This window comes from Bidens hawaiensis, unplaced genomic scaffold (assembly GCF_021521415.1).
Source record: "Bidens hawaiensis isolate Kalapana, Puna unplaced genomic scaffold, B.hawaiensis_p1.1 tig00056552_1, whole genome shotgun sequence".
Lineage (NCBI taxonomy): Eukaryota > Viridiplantae > Streptophyta > Magnoliopsida > Asterales > Asteraceae > Bidens > Bidens hawaiensis.
The window spans coordinates 39,303-57,858 of NW_027500175.1; the positions used below are offsets into that span (position 1 = coordinate 39,303).

At 33.3% G+C, this 18,556-nt stretch overlaps 2 protein-coding genes across 2 annotated transcripts; one reads left to right on the plus strand and one right to left on the minus strand.

Annotated features, from left to right (window-relative positions):
* The first annotated feature begins 5,572 nt into the window (after positions 1 to 5,572).
* Positions 5,573 to 7,715, plus strand: LOC143601482 (transcription factor PIF7-like). Its single transcript, XM_077078887.1, has 6 exons — positions 5,573 to 5,698; positions 6,086 to 6,503; positions 6,603 to 6,701; positions 6,795 to 6,860; positions 7,129 to 7,491; positions 7,587 to 7,715. The coding sequence occupies exons 1-6, from the start codon at positions 5,652 to 5,654 to the stop codon at positions 7,698 to 7,700; spliced, it is 1,107 nt and encodes a 368-aa protein (XP_076935002.1). The 5' UTR covers positions 5,573 to 5,651; the 3' UTR covers positions 7,701 to 7,715.
* Positions 7,716 to 10,250: 2,535 nt separating this feature from the next.
* On the minus strand, positions 10,251 to 11,166 carry LOC143601483 (uncharacterized). Its single transcript, XM_077078888.1, has one exon. The coding sequence runs from the start codon at positions 11,031 to 11,033 to the stop codon at positions 10,251 to 10,253; it is 783 nt and encodes a 260-aa protein (XP_076935003.1). The 5' UTR covers positions 11,034 to 11,166.
* Positions 11,167 to 18,556: the final 7,390 nt, after the last annotated feature.

Consider the following 18,556-nt stretch of genomic DNA (forward strand, 5'->3'; position numbering starts at 1 on the left):
TACTAGGCACTCGTCTGTGTAAGAGGTGCGACCCCTACGAGTGGGCGGATCAAACCAGCAGTCCCTACCCTTAGAGTTCCAATGGTAAAGTGATCACTTACTCGAGTTCTAGCGCACATACATCGAAAATCTTAGATAACCGTTCGCATTGCTCATCATGAAATATAATTTAAGCACATAATCGCTTGCATAGCTTGTAAGTATACCATGATAAAACATTATTTAAGTACGTGTCCCTCGCCCCGAAAACAGTTTAAAAACAGTGAAAATAGTGAAAATAGGGGCTGTGAGACTCACCTGTGGTTCTTGTTAAGGGATTAATCGAGATTCGGGTTTTCTTGGTGTTGGCCTTTGAATTGAAGGTCTAGTAACTGGAACGGAATTGAAAATAACGGATGCTTGGGAGATGTTTAGTGCAAGTTTGCAGTTCTTAAGAGAGAAGTTTGAAGTGTGTTTTGGGTGATAATTTAGGTTACATATTTATAGGCAAACTCAAGGGAACACAATCCCTTGCTTTAGGGGATTGTAATCTTTTCATATCTAGGTGTAATGATGATAAAGTATGGAAATTATTATTATTTATTTAAGAGTGGAGTAGTGGATAAAAGATTTTGATTTTGATTTGGTCAGGACATGCAGGTCTGGGGTTGGTGAGAATAGGGTGGCTGACAGTTGACTTTTCATGTTACAGTGTGCTTTTTCAGGTACTTTTGTCAGTGTACAGTAAAAAGTGGAAAATCTCTGAAACACGCTACTGTTTCCTTTTGGGCGGGAGTAATCCCCTTACGTCTGGAGAATAGACTAAGTGTTCTGCGCGTATTACTTTGTGCGCATAGCTTTCTGCGTGAAGGACATTTCTTTGCTGCGGGTAGGCACGTAACCTTCTCGCAGTTAGGGACATTGAGTTTCATTTGTAGATTCTCCAGGTGGTCTTGGTATTTCAACATAGTGATCAGTTATGTTGAAGTCAATTCCATCTTGGAGCTTCAGACAAACTAGCTCTCAATGTTCCCGCCATGCGGGGAGGTTAGTTCCCTTCCGCACGCGCATAAACGATTTAGGATGCACCCGCCTTAGCATCATGCGGGATGGTCAACCCATTAGACAACATAACGTTAAGGTACATGAAAACATAAAGCCAAAACATTCGCGCATGGCGCATATAACATATGCTCACGCTGGTTCTTAACATGGCGCGCTCGCGCAGGGCGCACATAACAAATGCACGCGCTGATTCTAGCATGGCGCGCTTGCGCAGGGCGCACATAACAAATGCACGCGCTGTTTCTAACATGGCGCGCTCGCGCAAGGCGCATATAACATAATTACCTAATATTTAGGTTGATTACTTGGTTTAAGGGATTGGGAATTTACCGGGTGTCACACATTTGCAAGCATCTTGGAAGGCTTTCATCATCCTTAGATCATCCATTCCATAATTTCAATCTTTGTTCATCTAGTCTACACTTATTTGTTCTTAAACATGATTTGTAAGCTTCTTTTGATTGTTTTTGTATTAACCCTTATGGGCTAAATACCTTTACTATCTAGACAATGTTGAAGCTTTTACTAAAGTGATTTATTATCTATGCATGATTATGGTAAATTGGTTTTCTTTCAAGAATATGTTGAAGTTATGAGTTGATATTGATGGTGTTCATGCTTGTTAGAATTGCATACCTTGTTAGTCTTACAAATGTTTAGGCATTCATGTTGGAAAACTATGTTCTAGATGTTTGTTTATAAACTTTGAATACTCATTTTCTTTGTTTACATTACTAAGTTAGAAATGACTACTAAAGATTAGCTTGGTTATAATATTGTTGATGAGCATGAAACCCTACACTTGATATTGGAAAATTGATGAGTGTTGTTATGATTCTTGACTTGGTGATGACTTGTTAGTTAAAGTTTCATAAGTTGATGTTTAATTCATGAGTTTAGCTAGTTTAGTGTAATCTTAGGTGGTTAGAATGTTGTTCATGCTAGCTTTCCTTGGTTATGAGACTTTGTTGTTTTGACAAACAAGTTAGTCTATGTTTATTTCTTGATTGAAACTCATCATGATGATTATTTGTTAGTATTAGGTTGCTTGATTGTAATCTAGTATTTATATTTAGATTCATGATGTTTTACCATATCATTGCTATTTAATCATATTAGTGGAGTGGATTCATGTCTAGATAGTTTTGTTGGATTGATTGTTCTTGTCTTTTTTACTTGCCTTGTTTGATTGTATGTTAGTTTAATTAGCTTAAAAATTCACTTTGATCTAGTTGTTCGGTTTTTCAATTACAAAGATTTAGTATCAAAAAAATTAGCCGTGTCCATGGATTGACACTCGGTTCTTGGCGACGCTTTATTACAAACAATAGGTACACTTGCCTTTCGTGTGTGGTTTAGTCGTAGGTGAAAACCTATTATTTTTAAAACCCCCGATTTGTGTGGAACTTTTATCCAAATTTATATATAAATAAATATATATATATATATATATATATATATATATCACACACGTTGGGGTGTGACACCCTTGGACCCTGCTAGGGGCTGCCGCCCCTAGACCCCACTACCAGAGGCGCTGCCCCCGGACCCCTATTCGTTGATAGTTCACTAACCTAGAAGTACGAGATAGTTAGATCTAGATAATTGATACTTATAATTGTTACACGGTTAGCCGTGCACGGCTAAGGAAGGGTATTACTAACTCCGAGAAAAACTGGATTCGGATGAGTTTCTAGCCCTTTTCTCTGTTATGTTTTCGGGGTTGTGTGCATACTCCTATGTGTTTAGTAAATATACTTACCTTAAGTGGTAAGTGTATGTTATATGAATGTTTATAGATGTAAATTGAATGATATATAAAGAGTTAAGAGTATGTACACAGATGTATATGAATATATATATATATATATATATATATATATATATATATATATACCAAAAAGATAAGTAAAGTATGTATGGTTGTACGACAAGATATGTATGGTTGTATGGAACGAGAAGAAGGGCACCGGACCCTAGTAATATCCAAGGCATGAAGGACACTGGACCCTAATAATATCCGGGGTATGAAGGCATCGGACCCTAATAATATCCAAGGTACGTGGGGCACCGGACCCTAATAATATTCAAGGTATATAGGGTGAAATACTCTTTTAAACGTAGAGATAGTATGTATGAACTAAATGAGTTAAAATATGAAAGCACGAAAGCTATGCAAGCATGAAATAAAAAGAAAGAAAGTATGAAAATATGAAAGAATGAATGTATGTATGTATGTAAGAATGTATGAATGAAAGATAAGCAGGTTAAGTATATAATATGTATATTTGGATGTGTGTTTGTAAGTATACGAATGAAATGTATGTTGCCTGATTAACTAGAACTCATCCAGCGTAGCTGACTTTTAGTATGTACGCTGGAAAATAGGTTGAGGCAGCTAGATTTGGAAAATAGGTTGAAGCAGGTTAAGTGTATAATATGTATATTTGGATGTGTGTTTGTAAGTATACGAATGAAATGTATGTTGCCTGATTAACTAGAACTAATCCAGCGTAGCTGACTTTTAGTATGTACGCTGGAAAATAGGTTGAGGCAGCTAGATTGAGGGAGACACATGGCATAGACCGTAGAGGCCGGCACCTGTGAAGAGAATGTTATAGTGCTTATTTTATGACATTATTTAAGACAAAGATTTATGTTTGTAATATATTGGTTGAAGTTTTAATATTCCGCGAAAATTTTTAATTCACTTTGATATTTAGAACCGTGTTTATCAGTAAATCCAACGCCAAAATAGGGCACTGGAATCGAGGCCTTACATGAAACAAAAGCATTACGATCCAATACCAAATATAAGCCTAATATCGAAAACATATACAAACGTTAATTATAAACCGGAAGTGAAAATAATAGCAAATATGAACCAACAACGAGCGAACACAAATACGAATCAAGAGAGCGATTATAAACAAATGAACGATAATCGAAAGAAAAAACGGAATTTAATACCGTGTGGCGGCCACAACTCTTCAACTATCACTTGCACAATTGGATTGAAAGCAGCTCTGATACCATGTGTACTGATAAACATGTAAAAGAGAATGCGACGAGGATTTATTATTAATGAGTAAGAAAAATGTTACGTAAACAAAGAAAGAAAAGACAATATATAGGAAAGCAATCTAGGTTAATCGGCTAAATGGGCTAAGAACTAAGTCCAATGTCTAAAATAAACGAGCTCATACTTTATTATGCTAACTTAGAGCATTCTCAATCCGTTCTCTAAAATTATGTAAGGGAGATTGACAAATTATATGGTATGGTTTTGAGTGGTTGTGAGTGAAGGGGAGAGAATTTATATGAGAAAGTTAAATTTGAGGTTTTACTGTAGATACTGTATAATTTTTTAATATTTTCATAAAGTGGTTGTGAGTGAAAGAGAGATAAAATATGATGATAAAGGTATAAAAAATATTATTTAATTAAAAATGAGAGAGAAAATACAGTATTTTTTAGTATAATTATATGATATATATGGATATAGGGTAAGGAACGGGCTGGGAATGCTCTTAAGGAACATCTTTTTTAATAGTTTGCATCTAAAAGTAAGTTTGCATAGCAAAAAATGTTTTATGAAGAAGCAACAATGTAGCATACATATTTGATAGTGTTTGAATGGTCACATTATTTTGTGAGAGTATAAATAATGAAAACAAAATTTGTAAATGCATTTGTCATAACTTATAAGGAACCTAAGCCACCAAGTTTGTCTTGGATACAAGGTAACCTAGCTAAGCTCTTAAAGATGTGGATGGAGCCCTGAGTGTGAATGGTCCAGAGTTAACTACTATCAGCCATTGACTCAATTAAACCTCTTTCAAAACCATTTTAAACCACATATTTCTTCTTTATGGTTTATACATAAAATTTTGTATCTTTGATTCATTCTCATCTCTTTTCATACACTCAAATACACCCATTTTGTTAAATTTATACTAAACATATAAATGCATAATTAGTATAAAATACGAGTTAAAAACATGTAAAGCCGTAAAGGTAAACATAAAGGGTGACAAGTCATAATTAAGCCATTGATCCAATAACCCCTTTTGACCAGTCACCCTACCTGCCTGCCCATTTGGCAGGCTTAGTAAAGATCAATAATTCTCGTTTGCTTTGACTATGAAACCGCTTATGGCCTTTGCACGAATGAATTATATCGCTGCATTAGTTAGGAAATTCGTAATGAACCAAGACTAGGACTTGACAAAAAGAAAGAAAGAAAGGGACAAATCAAAAGAACATGCACATAGAAGAATAAACTTAACTATGGTGATTGAAAATAAAACACATACAAAAATATCCCCTTCTCCCCACATGACAATTCAGTCCACTATATTATATGGTATGATCCATCACAACCCAAATTAGAAATCCCAACTTGGGGCCTACAAAATCCCATATTGAAAGCAGAGAATCTCATCATAAATCTCAACCATTGAGAGGTTGGGTTGGGGGGGGGGGGGGGGGGGGGGTAGGATTGTTATTTATATATGAATTCAAACTTAGTGGGGAATACCAAATTTGGAATCTGATAACATCAGAAGAAAGCAGAAAACAAGAAGAAAGATAAAGATCCTTCCCACATGCATAGGCAGCAGCAGCAGCAGCATACACCTCCTGTTGTCCCCATGTACATGCCCACTATTATACTATAGAATAACTTTCATTTTTTAGTTAAGACCTTTTTTCCAGAGGCTATTCACTTACTTGTATGTTGTGCAAGAAAGTTTGTACAGTGCTTCTCTGGATAAAGGTCTAGCCTTTCTTTATAAAGAACCAGTTTTGCAACTTGCAAGTGACTGTCTTTACATTACCCAGCCTTCTTGTTCTTCATCAACTTGCACACAAAATAAGCGCAAAAATAAGCCCAAAAATAAATGGCATTTTCAAGGTTATTATCAGTAGTACAAAAAGATTGATCTTTAATACCCAAGAAATTATTTTTTTTCTTTTTATATCATTTTTAGTGATGGGTATTTAAGTAATTTACTTACAATTGTTTTGTGTAAACTTTCAGTATTGGTGACTATGGAGTTGCAGAAATAACATGGCAAAATGGTCAACCAGCCATGCATGAACTTGGAAGGACTAATGAAACACTAGAGTCCATAGTTCATCATGCTACAACAGTTTACAACCAAAGTCAAAGTCAAGACTTTGACCTACAAACAAGTCAAAATCTGCCAAGAACTTACAATCTAAGCTCAAATGTGGCGTGTTCGAGTGGGAAATGGGTCGATACCACAGGCCCGAGTTACCTAAAGAAGCGGCCTAGATCATCTGCTATTGTACATGATCAAAGTGCAGGAAATTTGGCTTTGCAACAAGAAGATAATAATGACACTACCATGATGACTTGGCCTTCATACGAGTCGCCTAATCAGAGCTTGAAGAGCAAAAACACAGATGATGATTCTAATTGTCAATATGGATGGGTAAGACTTTTCAAAATTTTATGAAAAAAGTTGACTTTTTAAGTCATTTGAATTCATATTTTGAAACTATTTGCAAACATGTTTCTTGATTTTAAACAGGAAAATAAAGAAGAGGAATGCAGGACTGAGGATGAAACGGTTCGATCTCGATCAAGTAGGAGAAGCCGAGCTGCTGCTATTCATAACCAGTCTGAACGGGTAATTTGTTTTTATGTTTATTATATAAAAAAAAGTACCAAAAATTAAAAATTTGAACACTAAATGTTCTTATATGATATATCGATATTCTAGCGACGAAGAGAAAGAATTAACCAGAAGATGAAAGCTCTACAGAAGCTTGTGCCTACTGCTAATAAGGTTAGAACTTAAAGTCAATCCTACCAATTTCCATTTCTAAATTCATTATTCGTTTTTCGATGAATTTTGCACCAAAACATTTCTATATAGAGAAAATAGCATAAAGTAAATTGGCTTATCAAAAAACATTTAAAACCATGATCTATTGTTATCCATATTTAAAGTTATAAATTAGTATTTTGACTTCAAAAGTCAACATGTACCTCTCTTTTTAGTCATTTACATGTGAAAAATGAAAAGTGTCTAAATTTGGGAATTGTTTATACAGACAGATAAAGCTTCAATGTTGGATGAAGTAATAGATTACTTAAAGAAGCTTCAAGCACATGTGCAAATAATGAAAAACATGTCAATTCCACCTCAGCAAATGATGATACCGGTACCGTTACAATTGCAGCAGCACCAACAACAGCAGCAGCAGCAGCAGTTTCAGATGTCAATGCTAGCAAGAATGGGAATGGGATTAGGCCTTCAGATCGGTATGCACCCGCCAGCTCAGCATCCTTTCATGGTCCCACAAACAATGATTAGCCCCCTCCATATGGGCGCCACGTCACAAGCAATCCACAATCACCTGCCTGCCAACACCACGGTTCCTTTCAACGATCCACATAACGCGCTTCTAGCACAAGTATGTCAAGAATCGAAAAATGTGTAATTCAAATTTTATTTCGACTTCATAAGAATTAAGTCATTAACCATATTAAGTTTTATTTCTTGGTGCAGCATATAAATATGGATATGTACAACAACATGGCAGAGTTCTATAGGCAACAGGTCAACCAGGGAAAGTCAATGGGCCCGAGCTCGTCTCAGCCGGACCATGTTCCGGGGGAGTGATGATTAAGAAAACCGTCTTGTAGTTAATTCTATTATTACAACTTAAGTATGCATTATGTGTTAATTAATTAATCATGTAAAAGTTTTTTTTGGTGTATTTATTCATAGTATATATCCATTGCACTGGTTTGTTCCAAAAACATGTTACACTAAAGGTGTCATCTTTATTGCACACAGTACAACTATTAATATAGATGAGTAAAACACAAAAGACAGTGGATAGGTTTGACAAAAAGTGGGGTCAGACCATGGATTTCAGTGATTCTAAGCTTTGATGTTCCCATAAAACTGGATCAATAAATTATCCCCAAAAGATTTGATCTTGGTTTTCATGGCCTCAAGAAAGATCTTGAATTGAAATAAAAAATAAAAAAATGAAAGTGAAAAGGGGTGATAGGATAATATTAATAATTGAAAAACTCAGTGTAAGTGTGCTGAATAATGGAGAAAGAGTTTAGTTTCTTTGGAGTTATGAGGTTGTTCCCAGCATTAAATCACACAGGCTGGATTCATGTGAAATGATTGGATAAATGTTGTAGTATTGAGTTGCCTGATGCTGACATTTACTCCATGAATGGACTCCACAATCATTTCCACTGTCTGTCCGTGTTACTTCACACAACAAAACATACTCTTTTCTTGCTTAATATATTATGTGAACCTAATGACCAAAAAGGTACATGTTTTTATGCTCAATATAATACTATATATATCAACTAAATTGTTTTTTGGTGAGAGTGTGTGAATTGGATCTTGAACTTATTTAAGTTTTTTAATGTGTAAGATTGAGACAATATTGTAATCATAAAAAGGTTAAAAATTGTTGAAAGTGTAAAAACAAAAATAAAAAAGAACAATATTGTTTTTACAGCGTTTTTTTTAACTTATATACTTCATTATATCTAAAAACAATATACCATTTATTATAACTAATTTGAGTATAATATTGTTATATTTAAAAAAAAATCTGAACTTTGATAATTGTTGCTATACGTTGCATAAGTATAATGCATCTTAGTACATTGTCAATCCTGGTTTATTTTGTTTCATGATCTTAATCTTTCTTTTTTTCATTTTTTATGTATAAAGAGTTTAATAACAAAGAGCATGAAAACAAATAACAAAATTAAAAGAAAAAATTTTAAAAAAAATCAGTATGTGGATTTAACTAAAAAGTCTAAAAAAATTATTCAACAGGTCATTATGGGCAGGCTGGAAAATTTGCTGGTTATAATGGGCAGGCTGAAAAGCACACTAGGATGTTGCAAGTGAATGTCGCAAAATGTACTTGATGAGATTCAAAGCAATTTTCACTTTGCAAATGAGTACTAGATTTGAGATAAAGGACAATGATGCCAACTTGGCGGTATTAGACGGATAGTTGTATAGAGATACTACTGTATATTTGTATAGAGTTTGTTAGTTTGAGATTTTGTTTAGATTCCCTTTCATCATCCTTATATGTAAGCTACTGTTGTACACATTTTGATATAAGATTTAACAACAGATTTACACTAACTTCATTACAACTCTAATATGCGGAAGCATACGTCGCTCTCAAAGATCAACCCAAAGTTGGACTAGCACACATTAATACGATGAACTCAATTTTAAGAGTCAGTGTCTAAATTCTATGTATCTTGATATTTCAGAATCTATTATTGGGAGGTGGATGTTGCAATCCTTAAGGGTTGGGTGCCCACCAAAGAGAGACACCATAATGTGAGTTTTCCTTCTGATATTATGAATGGGCTGAAGGTTTTTATTTTTCAATTTTGTTAGAGTAAAATGATATAAATCATTAAATGCACTTGTTCACTGTAGAAGTTCTGGACTTCTGGCTGCTGCCTGTCTCATTCAACCTCGAAAACCTGGGCCGCACTATAAGGTGTAACTTAAGATTTTCGGTTCATGTATGACACGAATTGAAGGTTTCTGCAATTTAACCATTTATGGTTTACACTTTCTAGTTATAAAAGAGCTAGGACTAGGCATGGCATTTTTTGCCCAAACTCCTAAATTTTATCATTTATCTAAAAGTTTTTGGCCTCCTCCAGTCAAATAAAAACTGTATGAAAAATCAAAAAGTCAACACTGGAACAAAATTGACCATTTTTAAACCCACCCGTTTTCACCATATCCATTTTTGTCAAAACTTGATCGACCCAAACCAAAATGACCATTGTTTTAAACGAAAATCCTACTCAAACCCATTTTGACTAGTTGCCCCACCCAACCCGACTGTTTTGCCATATATATTTTCAATAATGTTTTGGTTAATTTAAACTCGCAACCAGCATACCTACTATTCAAATTTGTTAACAACCCAACTATATTGCTTTCAGGATCATCCTCCCTTCACTGAGAGATTTAAACATTACCATAAAAAATCCAATATCATAAAGTATATAAAGAGTAGAGTCTTCTTTTTACAAGCATTGAGAAGCAACATAATACCAGATACTTTATGTTTACATCCCAAAGATTGAACAAGTTTCAAACTTTAAACACAAATACTAAAAAGAGGTCCAAAATCAAGAACCAGAAGCCTCAGGTGATAATTTCTCTTACCAGCCAATCAAGACTCGGGTACGCGAAATAAAGAACAAGAAAAGACGGAAGAGCAAACAAAATTGTGATGAGTATATACACAACCAAGATGATTGCACTTGCGGGTATTGCATACAGAACAATCAGTAGAAATATCAACACCAGCGGAAGCTTAGCCGTTAAGTGAACAAAATAGATTAACGACTTACGGATTGTCGACTGCAGCCTCCCACCATGAGACCCACCTTGACGGTTAGACTCACCAGCACGTGGCCTGGCCAAACCATTACCATGACCATGACCATGACCAGTAACTAAACCTCGAGCCCAAGACCAACCAGGGCCTGGTACATGGTCATTACAAGAAGACAGGTGAGATTTGACCCGATCACCATTCAAGCTCTCAACCATCCAAAGAAGAAAGTAGTTCTTTCTTGGAAACTTTAGATTACCTTTATAAACGAGACGAAACGATAATAAGTTGCACCATGGGCAAGATATGAAAAAAGGGAGCTGGATTGGAAGAGTCGGTAGTTTGACAACAGCCCATTGCAGCCCGAGAACACAATTTTTACAGAGTGTGTGTCCACACCATAAAACATAAGGCACATTTTCCACAATATTGAAAGATTCCCAGCAAATTGGACACTCTAAACCTTCCTCCCTGCTGTTATTTACAGATATCTCATCATCAGAGCAGTCTGAAGAAGTTTGGCCAGCCCTTGCGGAGTCAATTCTCGGTCCAGATGTGCCCGTTGTAGCTTTCGACCCAAAACCCCACATGTTAAATAAACAGTATATCGTCTTCACCTTCTACAGAATTATCAACAATAGCTGCTCATGTCCATGCCTGCAACATCTAGACATGTTAACAATTCCATTTTATTTCAGATTCATATGCTTTTTAATCAAACAAATTAAAAATAGGGCTGTAAACGAACTGAACCGAACAAGGCCTTGTTCATGTTCATCGGTTCACTGGTTCATTTTCTACGGAATCATCGTTCATTAAAAAAATGAACTTGTTGGTGAAAAGCTCACGAACAAAAATAAACACAAACTATGTTTTATTTGATTTGGCTAACCGAGAATGGCCAGTGCCAATGATTCGGTCAAGCTACCAACTTTGTGGTGGTGTTTTTTTATCATTCATATTTTTATGCTAATTTTACATATAAACTAATCACATAATATACTCATATATATTTCTGTTCTTCTATCATTATTCAAATTTTGCCTAAAAACTATATGATAAAAAGTATGAATAACCGTTAATTAACAAACATAAATAAACAAAAATTATAAGACATTAACAAACGCATTATCATCGAACATTCACAACACAATTGAACGAACATTACCTATGTTCGTGTTCGTTCATTTAATTAATCGAACAAAATTCCTTATTCATGTTCGTTCAGTTATTAAACAAACTTCCTTTCGAACAGTATGTTCACTTCGTTTACAGCCCTAATAACAAGATATTAACAATGCAATGCAACTAAAACTGTGTAGTAATAATGTTTTCAATAGGCGGAAAAAAAGCCCTAAATCTAATCATATCCAGAGAATCAGAACATATTCAGAAAGCAAGCAATCTACACACCATATGCGAATCTAATCCAGATCATATAAACATATCAAAAGGCAGCAGAAATTCAAATGGAAACAAAATTGGCATAATAATATTCAGCTTTACTAATAAAGAACCTAACACATAATAAACAATAAAAAGCACTGAAAATGATAAAATAGAAGCAAAAATGAAGATGGTTTGCCTGGATCCGTTGGATATACGGAGCGGCTGTAATGATAAAACGGTGAAGATATAATAATATTAATTAATATGAAGAGAGGACGTCGGCAAAGAGAGAGAGATGACAGACAACGACCACTTCAAGACCACAAACACAAGTGTGAATGTGAACTCACTCTCAAATGGCGTGTGCTTCAGTAGTTTGGGCTAAGTTATCATCCACGGGCCTCATGAGCCCAAGTGTAAAACTCCAATTATAAACACCAACTACACTTTATTGGTAGAGGTAGAGACCCGTACATGAATCGCGAGTACGATTTGGAATTGGGTTTCTTCCCAGACTTGTACCCGAAACCGTACCTGTCGAAACCGGTTCCACCTTTACCCGGTCAATGCTTGACCCGACCCTACTCGAAACCCCGAAAACCTAGTCAAATATCCGATATGCCGGAACCAGTTCCAATTTTGACTTTTTTTATCATACCTAGAACCGGTTTCTACCGGGTTCCAATTTCTAATGGTACCCGGTTTGTGCACCTCTAAGTAGAGGTGGTCAAAACATGTTTTTTTATATGGACCAGTTCTGGAAATGATCAACAAAAGTCAAGAATCGGGTTGAGTAAGAACTTGTTCCGGGTATGGTCGAAGTTTTGATTGGTTTTGTTGGGTTTGTATCAAGTTTTGCCCTGGTCGGGTTCAGGTTTTGACGAGGTAGAGGTGGAACTAGTTCCACCAGGTCTATGTACGATTTTCCAAGGGAACCAGAACTTTGTTTGTACTCACAGGTCGGGTAGTACTGGTCCAGTTCCGAATTAGACACACCGGGTCGGGTCTGGAAGGACCGGGACATGGTTTTTTTCCAACTTATATTTATTAGTAGTCAACTTAACTAGTGTAAGAACGAAAGACAACAATGTCCAATCATTTTTGCTTCTTTGTTAATTTCTATTATTAAAATTCAATTATCACTGAAAAAGAAAAAAAAAGAAGAAGCTTCATAATGGTCCCATTTTAAACCCCTATTATCTTTTTTCAAAAGCATGATTCGAGTGGTGGTGGCACACACAAAAGTTTGATAGGAAGTATGTGATTGCGAAAAGAAAACTAAGAAGACAGTTGTACATGTACGGGTATGTTTGGTAAAACTAGCTGGTAGCTGTTAGCTGTAGTTTTTTAGATATATTTAGGTGTTTGGCAAAGTAGCTAGAGCTTTTTAGATATATTTAGATATTTGGCAGAGTAGCTGGAGCTTTTAATAAAACTAATTGGGTGCCAACGTGGTGCGGCGGAGTGCGCGCGCAACCTGAGATGAACCGCATAATCAGTCGATACGTGATTCACTTGATATTAGTGCTCGCATAACCCGAATGCAAACGTGTACTTCGTGCAAAGGCAGCAAGCGTGTAATCGTGACGAAAATCAAGAAACAAAGCTAAAATATACAGTAATTTCAAATAGATAGTTTTTTAAACCAACCTCTTTTGATTTGAAACCCTTTCCGACCCAACACCGTTTTAATCTGAAACATGTTCTGACCTGGCCTCTTTCGACCCAAAACCGTACCGACACGAACCGAACTAAATTAACCCTTTTTTATCGACTCGTTCCGACCCTAATTTGGTCTTACACATGACCCAAGCTCGTCTGACTCGACTTGTTGCCAATCATAACCGGTAAAGAAGTATGTCAATATCATACTCAAATTAAAGAGAATAAAATGATCTTTTTTATGATGTAATGTGTTTAAAAAATATTAACGTATGAAAAAATTAGGACTTTTAAAGAGTCATGGGGATAGTTAGTTTTGAATAAGGGTAAAATATGTAACTTTTATATAAAGTAACAAAAGTTGATGAAAGTTCAAGTACCAAAATTGTAAATTCAATTGTAAAAGCTTGTAGCTTTCTTAAACGCTAGTAGTAGTAGCGTTTAGAAAAAGAGCTTTTTCTTCTACTATAAAAGCTTCAAACTCATTGAACCAAACAAAGTTTTTTGTTATGTAGAAGCTTTTTCTTAAAAGCTTGAAGCCCCTAAAAGCTCCGTGCCAAACATATCCGTAGTATATATCGTAAAGCAGATAGATGGCGAAATGTCAGCATGGATACGTCACCAACAATATAAAGAAGTATCAAATTGAATTGAGGGTATTTGGTTCGGTTTGTAATCGTTATAAAACTAGTCAAAGCCAAACTGGTTATTTTTATAGTATAAAATTTCTTTTTTGTTCTTTTTTTGGTTTATAGTTTTTTAAATATTTTATCGAGTCCAGTTCTTGAACATATCCAAGCAAATAATCTTTTGATACTGAGTTGTGCTGCTATATTAGATTCTAAACATACACCGAATCAAACCTTATCCTCAATCCTAAATAAAACCAAAGACCAACTTAAATAGCAAAATTAGCAAACTGGACTAGTAAATTGTGAATTGCAAATAATCATTTTTATTGGTTTTAACGTGCATGCGTGGACAGACTAGAAAATGTTTTGGGTGAACATCCTTTTCAAAAGCACCCCTACACTTTTCCAAAATTAAAGTTTCTTTATTCTCATTTCATTTTCAGTTTTTCACCTTTTTTTTTTTCTTTTTCTGGTCCTAACCAGTCATATATTTGACCGATGGCTTCTTTTATATCTTAACTCCCTAATGCTCTATTTTGCAACTCACTTTTTTTAGCTCAATAAGTTTATCACTTCCCATAACCAACCTCATTATTAACATGAAATTATTGCTAATTAAAGGCATTGTTGAGGTGTGATGGAAGTTCTTTAACTTGGCATTTTCTTATAGATATCAATTGATCGAGTCATGTAAGATTTACGATCTGAAATCTTACCGCTTCAGTAAATTTATAATGAGTTTTGTGGATTATCACACTTGTGACATAAGTTTCCTCCACTGCCCAATTGAGTGTATATGAGAATATATCCTTCTTTCTTAGGCTAAGAATTAAAGAACCTAGATGGTGATGATCCAAAATCAACTGTCACGGAACATAGCACATGAGGGCATTGATTCAAAAACTCCTCAGGATAGGGCTGGTAATGTTAAGTTTGTACTTGTAAATTAATCAACAAATGAAGCTCAATCCATATAAGTAAAAACAGATTTGTGAATATACGTTAACTATCACAAGATCATATTAGAGACCTACAGCCTTATTACCAACAACAGTTTGATTTTTGATAGCTTGTTTTTATTTTGAAGATCGATGGTTGTATCCCATATACAAAGTAGCCCATAAGACAGCCCTATGCATTCACAAATTCTGAATCAAACCACCACTTGTCCCAACAATCTTTAACCTTGATTTTTTGAAGAATATGAATATTAGATCATGATCCAGGTCTTACAAACCAAGATGGGTTAAAAAGGTTGTATGACCCGAGTCATGATCTAATAATTGAAACCCATAAATTGTAACTTTTGTTTAATCTCTTTCGATTCTTTACCAATCCAACTAGAGCTGTCATTTTTATCCGCAATCTGAAACCCGACCCCAATAATTACTAACCCGAACCTGGATCTAACAAACTTTAGTACAACCCGAACTAATACGAGTCGAGTACTAAGTACTTTTTAATGGGTTTCGAGTATACTCCAATAACCCGTTTGACTAAGTCTTCTATTCAATTATTATATCTCATGTTTTAGCATATTTAATGAATGTGGCGGCCTATCAAAATGATGGGTAGTGCATGGAAAAAATTTCATGTAGTGCATGGAAAAAATTTCATATTACACCATGCTAATTTTATTATATAGCATGTGTTAGAAAAACAGATATACAAATATTGCTCAATTTACCTTACATATAGAAAAGGAAATACATCTTATCCTACAACTATACGTTCTTTAACGAGAAAAGCATTTCATCTTTGATCAGGGTTAAAGTGACTCACCTTTTATTAGTGTTAAACATAAATTGTTAAAGAATTGTGTATTTCTTATTATGTGGTTTGTTCTTTGCTTAAGTAAGTTAAAATTTGAAGATGATATATTTTCTTGAATTTTAGCATATATATATATATAGGGCAAGTATAAATTGAAAACCCATAAAACCCTAAAACTCAATATGTGGTCAATATCTTGCCACATATAACTTTCTCACATATGCTATCTTTCTAACAAACGGGTGTTTTTGTAATTAAATATTTCACCTTATAGCCAGCCATCTTTACTAGACTTACATATAGATATGATTTGTTACTTTTATACCATGACTTGACATGTAAAATTTTACAAGATGTTCATTATTATAATATTATTTCTATTGAAAGTATATGTAGGGCCAAAATCTCTAATCTGGTCTTAAATTCTTCATGCAGTTTTATTTTCATGGGATCTATCAACAAATTTACATATTTATATAAATAAAAGTGACGTTAATTAACTTAAAAATATAATTTTCTCAATATGGTATTTGATATTAAACATTAATAATAAACATTTTGTTTTATAATATAATTATCAAAAAGAGTATTATAATATGGCAAATTAGAAATAAATAATTTTAATTTTTGTGTATTGGCCGATATAATTCCAACTTTAAAAGTCACTTTTATTTATATAAAAGTTACTTAACGTCATAAGTTACTTAAAAATATGAATATTAAACTAAAATATATAAAAGCTATGATTTTAAGGAAAGGCTTTGATGAATGCAAGTTACTTAAAAATATGTAAATTAACATATTTTAAAATTTAAATTACTTAAAAAAATATAAATTAACATATTTTAAATTTTAAATTACTTAAAATATGTAAATAACATATTTTAAAAATGTAAATTACTTAAAAATATGCAAATTTACATATTTTAATATGTAAATTACTTAAAAAATATGTAAATTAACATATTTTTAATATTTTTACATATATTAAAATACGTAAACATTTAATTTTTAACATTTTTTTAAGTTGAAAATAATATGTAACCTCCCACATATGTTATAATGACATAGACATGAAAAGTTATTTTAAAATTATGTAAACTTAATTAAAATATGTAAAATTACTTAAAATATTTTTGTATGTGCATTAAAATTATGTAAAATTTATAAATATTTAAACTTATTTAAAAAAATGTTATACCATCTTATATATATGGTGAGGGTAATGCTACTATTTTAAGAATAATAGTTGCTATTTTAATTAATGTAAACTATAAAAAGTAACAGAATGCTAACTTTAAAAATATAGATAGTTTTATACTCGATTAAATAAAAAACTATATAGGAATATCTGAAGACTAAAATTCTATTAACTTACATTAAAAATATTATTATTATAATAATATAACAAATTAGTATTAAACTTCATTATAATATAATAAATTAGTGTTAAACTTCATATAAAAAAGTAGTCACTTATGTGGCAAAGCATATTTGATTTGATGGCTGCATGTACAGGAGAACTCTAATATTATATGAACAATTTTCAAACATAACAAGAGAGAGAAAAAACTTTTTGCATACCTAAAATACCCTTAAACGTACTAATACATATTAAAATATTTTATAAAGAAACCTCAACACCCATCTTTTACTCCAAAAACTCTTCTTTAAATATGAACCATAGATCATATTTAATCGATGGCTATAAGGGAGTTTCTAGGGTTTCTTCAAGTGAAGTGGGTTTTTATTATATCCCTACCCAATATATGTATATATATACTATATATAGTTTTAGCTTTTTAGGTCAAATACTCGAACCCGATTAACCCGTACTCATAAAACCCGAACCCGAGTAACCCTGGGAAGATTAGGGTCGGGTATGAGTACTCAAAATAAATTTCTCAAACCCAAGGAAAACCCAAAACCTGAAAATACAACCCGAATAACATCCCTAAATCCAACTTGTGCACCACACACACCTCTAACGTATATAGTTAAAAAATTCATTTACAAATCGACTAACTTCCTTATCCGATTCTCGCAGCCCTCTAGATTGAATCTTAACATATTCTCAGAAATTAAATTATAATAAATTTACCAAGAATTTGAATAAAATCTTTTAAATAGTAAAAAAATAAAGGTTCACGGATGAATGTCTCGATGCATATATCTACCTATTCTAATAAAGTAAAATAATTGTGGACACGTGTCAGCTTGTGGTTAAACCTCATAACTTTTTTCCCTCCAAACTAATAAATATTTCATAGATTAATAATTATTCACTTTTCTTTTACACTTCATTTATATTATATATTTACTTTCTTTTAAGCTCTATTTTATTATATACACTATATATTTTTATAAAAATAAATATTCTTATAAATTATAAATATATGCTTTAAATCTATTCATTTATTTTTTCAGTTAATTTACTAAACTATTTATATATGTTAAAATGTAATGATTATACAATTCACTTTTATATATAATAAAGTTTATCATAGTCATTTTCTCAGGTTTTTTTATCAATGATGGTTTCAGGTTTTTTGTGGAACTTAAATTTGATTTTTACGGGTCAAAAGTTGGTAAATAGATTGTGTGGTACAAGTTAACTAGATTTGACTCAAAATTTGTTACGGGTCAAAAAGAGGTAA

Excerpts from the sequence above, each read along its gene's own strand:
- LOC143601482 (XM_077078887.1), top strand. The coding sequence starts at position 5,652 with ATGCATAGGCAGCAGCAGCAGCAGCATACACCTCCTGTTGTCCCCAT. Across the intron at positions 5,699-6,085 it reads ACACCTCCTGTTGTCCCCAT|TATTGGTGACTATGGAGTTG; the intron begins GTACATGCCCAC and ends GTAAACTTTCAG. Across the intron at positions 6,861-7,128 it reads TTGTGCCTACTGCTAATAAG|ACAGATAAAGCTTCAATGTT; the intron begins GTTAGAACTTAA and ends TTGTTTATACAG.
- LOC143601483 (XM_077078888.1), bottom strand. The coding sequence starts at position 11,033 with ATGTGGGGTTTTGGGTCGAAAGCTACAACGGGCACATCTGGACCGAGA.